This window comes from Hippopotamus amphibius, chromosome 2 (genome assembly GCF_030028045.1).
Source record: "Hippopotamus amphibius kiboko isolate mHipAmp2 chromosome 2, mHipAmp2.hap2, whole genome shotgun sequence".
Classification (NCBI taxonomy): Eukaryota; Metazoa; Chordata; class Mammalia; order Artiodactyla; family Hippopotamidae; genus Hippopotamus; species Hippopotamus amphibius.
Window position 1 is genome coordinate 144,117,587 of NC_080187.1, and position 13,258 is coordinate 144,130,844.

Here is a 13,258-nt window from a genome sequence, read left to right on the forward strand (position 1 = left end):
TAGCCTTGCCGGGCTAGGTCCGGGATTCTTAGGATAAGCTTTCCCGGAAAAATGACGTAAAGTCAGGGACTCCCGGGATGTCAGTTCCAGGCGGGGCCTGAGGGACCAAATACACGCTCGTTTTATGAGCGGGTATTTGCAGATCAGAGGAAAAGGCCAGATAAAATCCAGGGCGCCCGGTTAAATTCGAATTTTAGGTATACGAATAATTTTTTTTGTTTAAGTATGTCCATGCAAATTTCAGGATATCTTATACGAAAATATTATTCATTGTTTATCTGAAATTCGGAATATGACTGGGTGTCCTGTATTTTTATTTGCTAACTGGAAATCCCACAAGGCCAGAGAAGAGAGTAAGGGGACCTCGGGGTGTGGATCCCAGCTCATCTCTCTCCTTTGTATGCGCTGGGCATTCTCCTCAAAGCTCGGCGTGAGGATGAAATCAGGTAAGCAAAGTCCTACCGTGACGTGTAGGCAGTTCCCCTTTTACAGGTAGGAAACGGGAGAGACTTGCCTCTGCCGGTAGGTGGCAGAGGCGAGGGTTGAAAAGCGCCTGACAGAACCTGGCGCACAGCAGGCGTTGAGTACCTGCTTCCTGAATGAGTGCATGAGTAGGAGTCCAGAGTCAGTGCTGGGCTGGTGCCATGGAGTGTTCTGGGCTCTTTGGGGCCAGCCCCATCTCACTGAACACCGGGTCTTCCAGTCATCTTTCCCTCCCATTCCCTCCAACATGGGTAGAAGGAGAGGACCAGACAGTCTATGTAAAGAGCAGGGTTTTATTCACAACTTCAACAGGGAAGCGAGAAATACAGCAGGGACATCATTTGCATCTGCACTGGTGATATTCCTGGCAACTCAACCAGAAATCACAGTAACGGAGTAACAGAGATGTGAGCCCATGATTTACATCCAGATGGGGCCACCAGGGTCCCATTCAGCACCTTCCCTGGGTGGGCACAGTCTAAGCCATGCCGTCGTGTCTTCCTGATTAATGGCATCACTTCTGCAGCATTTGCACCAGCAGCCTCCTGTACTGAAGGGGAACACAGAGGAATTGGCCTGGGCAGAGGGGCAAATGATAGGGGCATCCTGCCATTCCTAAGTGCTAGCATCTGCAGAGGTAGGCAAGGGCAGGACCCCCAGTACTTTTCTCCCTGAAGGGCCTGGGAGGGGTCAGGGTAGTGGTTTTCTCAGAATAACACCCTCAGCCTCACAGAGTGGTCATGACAGTCAAAGGAGACCATAGAAGTAAAGTCCAAGTACCATGCCTGGTACTCTCCAACCTCCAGCTCTGCCCAAGACCTCACTTCTGAAGTCCTACCCCCTAGAGTTAGGTACTGCTTCCTCTGAGATTCTCTAGTTGGTCTTCATGTTTTAGGCCTTCAAGACCAATGGCCCCAGAGGGGACATCGTCTTCCTTCAGACACAGCCAGCCTGAGCACCTGGCCCTTACATCTGAGGTCTCCAGGGGCTGGTGGTTCTTTTCTTTTTTTTTTTTTTTGGTTGCACCACGCAGCATGTGGGATCTTAGTTCCCCATGGGGCTGGGGATGAACCTTCTCTAGGGAATGCCCCTCCGTTCTTTCCAAATGCACACACTATATGCTAGGCACAGGGGGGGACACACAGTTAGGTCAGCCACCAGTGCTGCCAGGGAGCTCACACACTGGCAACTGCTCCTGTTTACTAAGCACTTCCTGTGCATTGGGCACCACGCTCAGCATGTGACATAAGCGGCCTCATTTAAGGGGAGAGGGGCACTATTATTCCCATTTTATGGATGAGGAAGATGAGGCTTAGAGAGGTTAAATGACATTTCTAAGGTCACACAGCTACTAAGTAGCTAAAGTATGAGCCCAGCATGCTGTCACCACAGCCCACATTCTACCATAGCACACTGTCTTCTTCACATAGCAACAAAGTACCAGGGAAGGTGGTGTGCGATGGGGACAGCACCAGGAGCAGAGAATGGAGGAGCTGCCCCTCTATCAGGCTGGAGACGAAGGCTGGCTTGGCCACAACTTCTGGGGCCTTGAACCCCACTGCTCAGTGGTTTACAACCAAGGATGATTTCAGCTCCCTCCCCTGTCCCAGCACCAGACGACCTCTGGCAATGTCTGGAGGCATTTTTGGTTGTCATAATTGTGAGGGGAGAGGGAGGATACTCTAGTGGATAGAGACCAGGGATGCTGCTAAACTTCCTACAATGCCCAGGACAGCCCCCACAACATAGAACTGTCCAGCCCAGAATATCAAGAGTGCTGGGGTTGAGAAACCCTGCCATTGGTCACTGAGACAGATGAGAGACTGGGAAGAGCACTGGTCAAGGTGAACAAGGTCTAGACTCTGTCTTGGCTGCTAACTCTTTTCATCCCTTCTCTGGGCCTCAGGGTCTCAGCAAGCACATTCAGGTCACAACAAAGGTGGACAGCTGGGGTGAGGCAAGTCTGTGTAAACTGGGGGGTGGAGGAGGGGAAGGTCAAGCTGGAAGAAGCTGGACCACCCCAGGCTGTGACTTTAGACTGGACAATGGGTGAGGGGACCGTCTTCCCCTACTTTTTGTTCCACGGGGTTTGCTGAGAAGGTCAGCTTTCTTTCTTTGGCATCTTCTCCCTCTGAGTTCTGGATCACAGGGAGAGCCTGGAATCCCTGGCTTCCTTGGGCCACACCCTGGCTGGGCACTCACACCCTAAGCCCAAGGCTGGACCCAGGGTCAGCCCTGGCTGAGCCTGTCCTGGGCCTGCAGTGGGGGCCTGGCTCACCTGGGTGTGGGGTGCTGGGCCGCTAAGGCTCATGCCCAGAGCTTTCTTTTGCAGGAGGATCCAGAGCAAATCATGACTCAGCTGCCGTCTCTGGTCCCTCAGGGAGATGTGGGGAGCTGTCACCAGTAGGGGTGAGCTGGGGGGCTCCAGGCTCTTCTTGCCCATGAAGTGACCTAGAAAGGAGGTGCCAAGGCACAAGGAAGTCAGGGAGCAAGGATCCTATCCCAGTGGGAAAGTTCCCCATCTCTCTCACTTTTCAGTTCTCATGGCAGGAAGATACACAGCTTTCCTCCTCCTGGTCACCAGGAGCTGCAAAGACCCCGGGTGGTGGCAAAGCCTGTACCTCAGCTTTTCCTGAACAGGTGGAGGGGGTGGAGGGGATGCCACAGCTGGAAGGAAGGCAGGATGCCCAGGGCCAGGAAGAAACTCTGCCAGTTGTACTGTCTGCTTAGAAGAGGGATGGGAAATGGCAGAGAAGGAAGTGGAGAATAAGAGGTGTCTGCAAGGTGGAGGTGCAGAGAGAAGACACACCAGAGGTTAGAAGATTCAGTAGAGTCTTGTCTAGAGAAGGGGCACGGGCTGGCAGGTAGATCTAGGATCCAGCCCCAGCTCTGCTTTAAACTGGTTGAGTGAATGATTTAACCAAGTCACTGGGTCTGCGTCTCGCGTTCCCCATCTGTTAAATTAGATGAGTTCCAGGGTCCACATTAGCTAGGATACTAGTGCCCTTGGCTGAGGAGAGGCCAGAGAAAGAAAATGGGGTCAGCAGGGTGGGAGGCGCTTCCCTGAACCCCGAAGACTTACCGGTGGCCCAGAGGTTGCCCCGCGGGTGCACTCGGATCTTGCTGGCCCGGCTGCGGGGCTCCGGGATATCCCAGCTGAGGGGGGCGGCGCCGGCGGCGAGCAGAGCGAAGAGCAGGAGGCCTCCGAGCAGCGGAGCGGCCCGCGCCCGCAGGGTCATGGCTGGGTCCCGGCCGCGCCTCTGTTCAGGGGCGCTTGGCCGCGGCTCCAGTGGCTGACGCGTGCCTTCCCTCCTTTTAAACCCGCGCCCCTGGGGGCGGCGCCTGCCCCGGGGAGCCCGCCCCCCGCGCGCTCGCTGCCGCCCCTGCCCCGCCCTCTCCCGACCCTCAAGTCCGCGCCAGCCCTTGGGCGGGGTCGCGGTCAGGCGCCCCTCCGCAGCCCGGACGGCTGCACTTCTGCTCCCACGTGGGCACCGCTGCCTCAGGTCATTCGGGTCCAAGCCCATCACCTTCAAGCTGAGGACCTGGGCAAAGCCGGCTCCCCCGGCCCTCCCTCGCCGCTCCCAACGAGGAGCAGTTCCTCACCTCTGAGCCTCTAAGGCTAGGAAAGGGGGCGAGGACGCCGCCTCCTGTGTAACACAGACGTTACAGTCCCCAGCAAAGTGCCAGGCACCAGAGGAGCTCCATAAAATGCCAGTCGGCCCCTCCCTCCTGGGGAATCTGACAGGGTTCACCCAGCTCTCTGCCCTCTCACAGCCAGCACTCACCAGGTAATGTGGAAATCACAGCAAGTGCTAGGGATGGGAGTGCAGAATGATGGATGGCGGAGTCCTCCTCACCCCTGCCCCCCAAAACGGGCGCCTAGCTGGGGAAAGCCTGACTTATTAGTTGGCCAGGAGGCAGATCTTTGGATCAGGGGAGTGAAAAGAGCATTGGACCAGGAGTCCATATACAAGCTGTGTGACCTCTTCGATTTCACCTTCTTGAACTGTAAAATGTGAATAACCACACTGCCCTATTTTTAATAATTTTAATTTTTTTAGCCCAATTCTTTTGTGGCAGGAAGCAACAGTCCTATAGGACTCCCTCTCAAAGTCAGCACTCTCCTCCTCTCAAGGAGCTGCACAGATTTGTCTTGGAAAGAACTTTTAGGTCAGTGGCAACACAATGAACAGAAGACACTGTGCTCCAGAATAATACATTTATTTTTGCTTAAATATTTACTAAATACCAATGTTCAGAGCACTGTGCTAGGACTTTACCATCTCACTGGAGAGACAGAGTATAAAAGGAGTGAATGACGGAGGAGCAGGTTACCGACTAATCCCTGGGCTCTGGACTCTTCTCAGAAACATTGCAGCGTGGCTGCAACAGAACCTACTCCCCGGTCTGGCTCAAAAATGGAACTTACTATTAATACTCTTGCCACATCTAGCTCAGCAAGGTCTGCTAGCTCTATGGATCACCATCTTAAAAGCGGAAGCATGTATGAGAAGCTGGTTGTCATGCTGAGCTCCCAGAAAGTATGACACACAGGACAAGGACACTCCATTTCCGGCCCAGGCTTTTTCCCCAGTCTCCTTGCTTCTCGGTCTCCCACCCTGGCATTTACACCTCTCTGTATTCTCCTCACTGCTTAGCCATGGTGTACAGATATAGCTCTTATCACCTTCCCATGATAATCATTCCCTTTTCGACCCCCTCCCTTTCCTCTGCATCAATCACACACCCATCCTATCTTCTCTGGTCCTTGGTCATAGAAATTAGGAAGTGGTATTGAGTGCTACCTCACTTAAATGCATGAAGGAATCTTATTTGGTAGATTTAACTCTCCTCATTTTACAGCTGGAAACAGGCTCAGAGGTTGAGTCACTTGCCCAGACGTCCCACTGGAATCAGACTTCAGGCCTGTTCAGACCACTCTATCAGGCCTCCAGAGTCATCAGGGACAGATGCTGCTTTCCCTAAACCACACCCACTCCAATTTTACCATCCCATTTAAGCATCAAGTTGGTTTAGATTTCTTAAGGGGGAGAGGGAGCAGGCACTGATTGACAGTGTCACCTGTCTTCCGCAGGTGATCCTGGGACCTTGGTTCTGTTCTGACAGATTCATTTATACTTAAGCAAGCCTCCTCTGACATAGCCTGCATTTGCAGCTCCAACCACAGCTGTGAGAATGACCCCAAATGCCCCGGGATCATTTTATCTGTCAGCCTAGCACAGGAAAAAAAAGGGGCCTCCGAGAAAGAAGCAGGGCGGCAGCTCCACAGCCAACTGTAAAACGCTGTCCCAGGAATGTGAAGCATTAGGCACAGCAGAGAGGGGGGCTCGGCCAAGACAGCACTTCCAAGTCGGATCCCTTAGGGAGTGCTGGGCTGAGTTTAGAATGAGGACCTCAACTGCAGACTGCCTGTCCCCCAAGTCCTCTCTCCCACCAGGAAGACTGACAGTGAATCATATGGACGTGCATGGGGAAGCTCTTCAGAGCTCACTCTTGACGTTCTGAGGTTTCTACAACATTCAAGGACATTCACAGACAATGTAGAGAAGATTCAAAGGACAACCCAAAAGATGATTAAGGGCTGAAAGATACACAGCAAATCCTCTTAGAACCAATACCAACAAAACATTTAAACTGCATCACGTTTTTAATAAAAAATTGCTTGAAATAAAGGACATATATTATTGTTTGCTATATTTCATTAAATTGGAATCAATTACAAATCACATCTTTTCACAGCTGAAACTTTTTTGTTATTGTTTTCCAAAACAACAACTTACATGCATGCTCCTTTGATCTCCAATACTATTTTGATGTAGTAGAGACTAGTATTATGCCCATTTAATAGATGCGTTAACTCAAGTAAAAGCAAGTTAGTTGCAGAGAAACTAAACAAATGGAGAAAACCAAAATGTGGACTTCAAACACATGAAAGGTACAGAGGACAAAAGAGAAAACAAAAAGCAGAAATTTAAGTTAGACATAAATAAGCCTAGAGAAAAAGGAAGGACGACAAACACAGAGCTGCTCAGAATAGGATGATGTAAAATCACTCTCCTGGCAAACCTCTGAGCACAGATCCCATCTGTATGGGTTGCGGAGAGAAAGAGAAATATCCTGGGATATCTGAGGTCCTGCTCTTTAGTTTCAGAAAGGGGAAGGGGCTGCAGAATCAGGAGAAGAGTAAAATCTTTACGAGAGGAAGAAAAGAATCAGGGATATTTGATACAATTTTGTAAAGTCAGCGGGAACACCTAGGAACTAGCCAGAATATCAGAACATTAACCATAAATAAGGAACTATTTCAGAAACTGAAAATGCCAAAATACAAAAAAAAATTTTAAGGCAATATTGAAAAAAAAAAAGAGATGCTACATCTAATGAGAAAGTGATGATGATGCCAACAGCGGCTAAGAAAGCTAAGTGGCTGCTGCTCAGCTAAATGGCACAGATGCTCATGGAAGTTATGAAAATGTAACCAAGTGAGAAGCCCCAGGCCCAGCATTCATAAGATTATTTGGGTATAATAGTCAGGTACTTCAGGGGGCATTTCAGTAACTGAAATAAATACTCTTTAAACTCTAAAGAGATTTAAATGCTTGGAAATCTGCCTGAGAATCTCCCTATTTCTAGATTTACTAATCTGAACAAATCCATGGAAGCACAACCTAGGGCTTCTAAAGAAGAATACTCAAGGGCCTTGCAATTGTGGGATTTATTCCAAATAAAAGAGTCTTATTAGATTTTTATAAAGGTAGAAGAACCAGGTTATGACACCCAGCATTGTGACATGATAAAAGCAACAGACTTCTGGCTCTGCCATCCATGGACCAGAAGATCCTGGGCAAATCTCTTAACTTCTAGTTTCTCTCTTTGGAGAGAGAAATGGAGTTTATTTTGAGGACTAAAGGAGAAAAAAATAAAATAAAATCTGTTCAAAAGCATTTAGCAGAGCACTGGAAAATTCTAAGTACTCAGTATCATTAGCTGGATCCTAGGAAAAGCAAAGCCTGCTTTAAATCTGCTTTTTCCCATTACAGGGAAAAAGGTTCCCTGGATAGCAGCTAAGACTATGGTGTCTACACAACAGTCAACAAAATGCCTTGGCAAAATGCCTATTACATCTTGAATTGTTTGATAAACTAAAATGCTAGCACATCCTCCTCAACTTCTGACCAATTTCAAGAAATGTGTTCTATATAGCATTCTCTCTTTTCTTGCTTAAATATGTTGTCAGGCTGACAACTTTGATCAAAGCTTCATGCTAGCTGATTTACTTACTTGCCTGACCTAAGTCCTGAGTACAAATTATTTTAACTAGACTCCGTGAATTGAAGCTGGGATCCAGCTTAGCAATCTAAATAAACAAGCCAATTAAAGTAAGGGTTCTACAGAAATGATTCCCGATGGAGAGTAGGTGGCATTCCAGAAACTCCTGAGATTAGTAGAATAAGGATCTATAATTTGAAAGTCATATAGAATATAACTGTATATGAGACATGAGTAACTATTGTTTTTATAATACAAACTTAAGACAAAGCAAGATAAAATATTCTTGGCTGGTAAGGATAAAAGGCTGGATATAATAGACCTGAGGGGAGGTTTATCAGAATGCAGAAGAGGTATGAAATTTGTTTTTTAAAAAAGACCGGAAGTTTTTAAAGATTAAGGAACACTGTTCTATGGAAAAACTAATTGAAGGTTCCTGGCTGATTAGGTGGGTAGCTGATCTTTTGTGAGGTGGCTTTCTGCAGGAGTAGTCAAACCACACCTGTACTTAAGGAACAGCTCTATGAAAATCATTAGGCTAATTAATATAGAGATTATTGCATAAATTCACACAGTGTCCTTGCAGTGAGGTCCCAGAAGAGAAATTTCTTGATCTTTGGGTATCATAACAAGTTTTTAAAAATTTCCATTTTATACCATTCCATGAAGCATAGAAATGATTATTTCCCTGTTCACACTAGCCCCTAAGGAGTTGAGAACCAATGCTATGGATCTCCTCCAGGAGAAAACAGAATCTTTTGATGTGTGTTGTAGGTACTAACGTCACCTCTGATTTTATCCTTTCCTCCTCCCATGCTTATTTCAACCCCAAATTCTTCAGTTGTTTTATATCTTATCACACAGTACTGGATATATCTTTATGAGCCACTTTTTGGGACAACGCACGGTATAATTAAATCTAAAATGTACAAAGCACTGTGATAGGGACTAGGGGATACACAAGGATGAATAAGAGGCTGGCCCTGTCTTAATGCTTTCAAGGAACTAGTCAGGGAGCAGAACACACATAAGACAAACCACTCTGAGGGCAATGAACAAAGTACCGAAAAGGCAGCACTGAGAAGGAAACACTATATACTTGAAAGCTTAGTCGAGAATAAAAAAACACCCCTCTTTTGAACTGCCTGTGCATCTCTAACGTTGCACTTATGGTCCTTTGTGGAAAGATTTGTTTACACATTGCCCCTATTAAGGCACTGAGCTCCTGGCAGAGGAGGGACCTGGCCCAAAATCTGGCACAGAGTAGATGCTCAATAAATGTCTCCCAAATGAGAAAGCTTTTAGCAAGCAGAGAAGTGAGCAGGCACGCCAGGCAGGGCGACCCAGCATAAGTAAAGACTGGATGTCTGTATAGTGAGACCAACGTCAAGGAGATGAGAACCTGGGGTCAGCTGAGAGCTGACACTGGGAAAACCCTGAGGGCCTGGAATGCTACATGATTTGGAAGACAATGTCCTATTTTTTTTGATAACCCCTGCATATTCTAGTTCCTAACACTTCTTGGTTACAGAGAATTCTTTCTACATCCAGACTCACCAAAATTACGTGCGAAGGGTCATATTTGTTGTTTTATTTCTGAAACTTCTCTGGTATTACTTACAGCTATAGTAAGGGAGGATAGTTACAAAGATATACCTGGCCAGAAAACAGCCTGGATAGGCCATCCCAGCTAAGGAGCATCTTGAGGAAAGTGGATAATCCATTCAGCCAGCTACAATTCCTGATGCTCAGCAGAGTCATAAATGTCATAAGAGAGATGCCCTCAGAACCTGGGGTGGCTCTCGCACCTCAGGGCTCATTAGGACTTGGTAACACCCTTATGCAAGACTGAGAAACGCACTCACGGATAACAGAGCCTTTATTCCAAGCCTAGGCTCTCTGAGAAGTCTATGACTCCCTGGGAAAAGTGATAAATGCCAATACTTCTCCCACTGAGAAAGAGAGCAGGGAAGAGACCAAGGACACACACGAAAAAGAAGAAAACAGGATTAACATCAAAAATTCTAGAAAGGCAACATGCTGTTTTAAATGGAACCACAGGGAGATAGTTTTTAGATTTAAATTTGGCAAGACTAAGATAACATACTTATTAAATAACAAGCAAAGAGAAATCACTTTAATGATTCATATGCTCTGCCCCAGAACAACAGCACAGCAATAACGTTACCCTTAGTTACTGCCTCTGGTTCCAATGCAGAATTTTACTCAACATTTAGTGTATGCTGTTAGATGCTATCGAGAAAACAGAGTACAGTGTCTATAAGACGGGACTCCTGCACTGCAGGAACTTACAATCTGATGGGGGAACTTGAGTCCAGATCCACAAACTTAACACAAATAGCATAAGGCTGCAAACACTGAGTGACAGAGAAAGAACAATTACTTTGTGAAGAAAGTGAGACTCAGACAAGGAAACAAGAGTATAAGTGAAAACAGAGTGGTATAACACAAGGCTGCTTCATGTTAGCGGAATTCAAAGTTTGAACTTCACACATAAGTAATATGTAAGGTGAATACAAAATTTATAGCCCAAAAAGAGACACTTCTTAAAGCCAAAACGGGTACTAAAAGGAACTAATAGGCACAGACTGGCATGTTACAGGAAAACTGGGACAGAAAGTCACGCAAGCAGCAGGGAGCCCGAGTATGTTTCTGGATTCAGGGGATGGCAATGAGAATGGAATAACAGGGGTACATGTTGGCTTTTAAGTGACTAAATATGGTGAGAAAATGAAAAAGCTAGGTGAATACACCTTCCAAGGAAAGTTGAAATTTGGAGGGGAAACTTGAAATTTGGAGGGGAAACTTGCAGGAATTGCTGTGAGCTTCAGTTTAAAGACAGGACAATAACCTGGAAGTGTCCAGTGGGAACAGAGAGACATGGGACTAGAACTGAAGACAGGAGATAACTTGTAGAGACTACTGAGAATGGATGAGTAACAGCCAACAAAAAAATCCCATTATCATGTTCTCGTGTGAAGTTTTATCCATTCTCATCCTCTTTGATTCCCTTCACTCACAATGGTTAAACCCTCCTAACTTCCCACTTGCCCTGCGAAATCTCAGAGCTTATAATTCCATTAAAACACCAAATTAAACATCTCTGGTTTTTCTTACATTTCCAAAGAACTTTTAAAATATGTTATATTTACTGGGACTTCCCTGGTAGTCCAGTGGTTAAGACTCTGGGCTTCCACTGCAGGGGGCACAGGTTCTGGTAGGGAACTAAGATTTCACATGCCGCACGGCATGGCCCAACAAACAAACAAACCCACCACATTATACTTACTAATCAAATTTCCCAGTTTTAAGTCTTACATTTTAGCACTAAACTAGACAGTATAAAAACTGGGAACACAGTACCTCTCTCCACAAATAATCTTTTTACTTTTGGCTATTAGAGTGACATATATTTTTAAATGATCTGATTACTTTTCAGAGAAATTTAGCTGTTGCTTCAAACTAGAGCATCCAGCAAAGGAGGAAACACAGTAATTTTACAAAACTGAGTGTGAAAATATACAAGTGAGGAAAATATTAACATTTCCCTCCTAATAAGTGTAAAAGGATGAGAAGTCTGGATACCCGAGGATACAAGTAAAAGGATGTTTACACTCTGGCAAGCTAGGATCACAAAGAACTTTGGGATCCCAACCTTTGCTGACAGAACACACTACTTCTCCGTCAGAGAAGTCTCAGAACGGCTGGTACAGAAACAGCCAGGGCACCAATGAGGCTGAACAGTTAACCCCATCCTCTACGGGTTACCCGGAGAGAAAAATGGAGGTAGCAGCAATTTTCTGCCACACATGGGGGGGGGCAGGGGGGAGGGGGCATTTCAGCACTCTCCTTGGCTCATGAGAAAATATAAGTACTATATAAGCCTCAAAGACAGGTTCAAGAAGCACTTGTTAGCAATAATTTGCCAAGTTTCATATGCTATTGATATCATTAAGAGCCCATATCCAAAGTTTGAAGGCTAAAGCCTGGATAGTGGATTCAGGATGGCCTATCTCTACAGCAGAGGGTTTCAGATGATTAACTGCCCCATTCTCATTCCCTTAGCATTAAGTATGGGCTGATTTCCACCTCAGCTGAACAAATAATAGAAACCATTCATTTAATCCTACATTTTGCTTATTTTGAGATTTCATGCTAATACAAAAAGAGAACAGAAAGCATTAAGAGTATTTTGTGCTTAAAACACATTAAGTTATCCCATACTTCCTATTTCCCTGTCTCAATATTAAAAGAAGAAAAACAAAACTGGGCTTTGCTTTTACGACCTTAAACCTTGCCTTAAGTCTGCATTAGAGAAAAGCAAAGCCAGGCACTTACAAAGAATCGGTTCAGGCAAATCAGAGTCTAAAGAAAACCAGCAGCACACTTGCTCTCCAGCACCTTCCTCAGGCCTCCCCCAGACGCTGAAACTCACTGACATCTTGTAGAAAGGGCTGAGAATGTCTCAAGTGCAGAAAAGGTTATGAGTCTACAGCAAAGTGAGATTTTCAGAACCTGTCAGCAACCAGCTGGGTTTATACACATCTGAGACACCCTAGTGAAGAATCAATTTTATCACTAAGATTCCTATGAACATCAATGGCTACTTTTGCTTCACAAAAAAACAAAAACAAAACAAACAGGCAAACAAAAATCAGTTGTTAGTATTAGGATAATCTTCTTGGCCGAAGAACTGTTCACATCAAAGCCTTTATCTCCCCAAGGGGTGCTAAGAACCAGCACAGGGAAGCAAATTTCAAAAGCTTTCCCGATAAACACAAGTCAGGGATAAGGGGTTTCGATATGCAAAGTCTTTTATTTAAAATTTTGAAAAGTTAAGACTATGACCACCTCAGTATATGCCATTCCCATTATAAGGAGGAATGACAGTTTCAGACTCGTGCAGAGCTGCATTTTCATTTACAGAACTCTGTAGGCACTTTAGAGGTGAAGCTTGGCTTCAAAATACAAACACTGGGGGCTTTGGCTCAACCTTTTAATATAAAAAATTCACTGATGTACAAAAATGTGAAAGTGTGACAATGACAACATATGAAATTCTGTGACTGAAAGTCCCCTCACGTGCACGCTGTGGTGCACATGCACCCGCCCACACATACTCTGGCGTGGAAACATAAACTAATGCAAACCAGTGCCACCAAGAAGCGCCAATATGTGTTCTCTGTTCCGCCAACCACAGATCGAGATCTACTCCAAATATTCAGTAACAAAAAGTACAGCATCTTCCAGAAACAGCAAGGCAGACTTCTTACTCACGATGGACCAGCACAAATAAACCCAGCAAAAAGAGCACTGCATACTAGAAAACAAACACAGAAACACAAGTCAGAGAAGCTTTTTAAAAGTTCACAAATCCTCAGAGTTAATTAACAAACTGGCCTTTGTGACCATGCATGATAAACCACGAAACTATCCAACTAGTCTTCCATCTTTTAGCTGTAAT

At 45.7% G+C, this 13,258-nt stretch overlaps 2 protein-coding genes across 3 annotated transcripts in view; both read right to left on the bottom strand.

Annotated features, from left to right (window-relative positions):
• Positions 1 to 762: 762 nt before the first annotated feature.
• On the bottom strand, positions 763 to 3,765 carry NMB (neuromedin B). 2 transcript variants are annotated; one of them, XM_057724199.1, is made up of 3 exons: positions 3,566 to 3,765; positions 2,762 to 2,934; positions 763 to 1,033 (listed from the first exon to the last, which is right to left on the bottom strand). In XM_057724199.1, the coding sequence occupies exons 1-3, from the start codon at positions 3,720 to 3,722 to the stop codon at positions 998 to 1,000; spliced, it is 366 nt and encodes a 121-aa protein (XP_057580182.1). In that variant the 5' UTR covers positions 3,723 to 3,765; the 3' UTR covers positions 763 to 997. The 2 variants fall into 2 exon arrangements, with proteins under 2 accessions (XP_057580182.1, XP_057580181.1); XM_057724198.1 differs by having other exon boundaries at positions 763 to 1,028; positions 3,566 to 3,745.
• An 8,825-nt stretch (positions 3,766 to 12,590) lies between these two features.
• The window catches only part of SEC11A (SEC11 homolog A, signal peptidase complex subunit), a 39,199-nt gene continuing 38,531 nt past the window's right edge, over positions 12,591 to 13,258 (bottom strand). Inside the window, exon 6 of the mRNA XM_057721999.1 lies at positions 12,591 to 13,114. Coding sequence (XP_057577982.1) covers positions 13,064 to 13,114 — 51 coding nt within the window. The 3' untranslated portion in view covers positions 12,591 to 13,063. The remainder of the gene's footprint in view (positions 13,115 to 13,258) is intronic.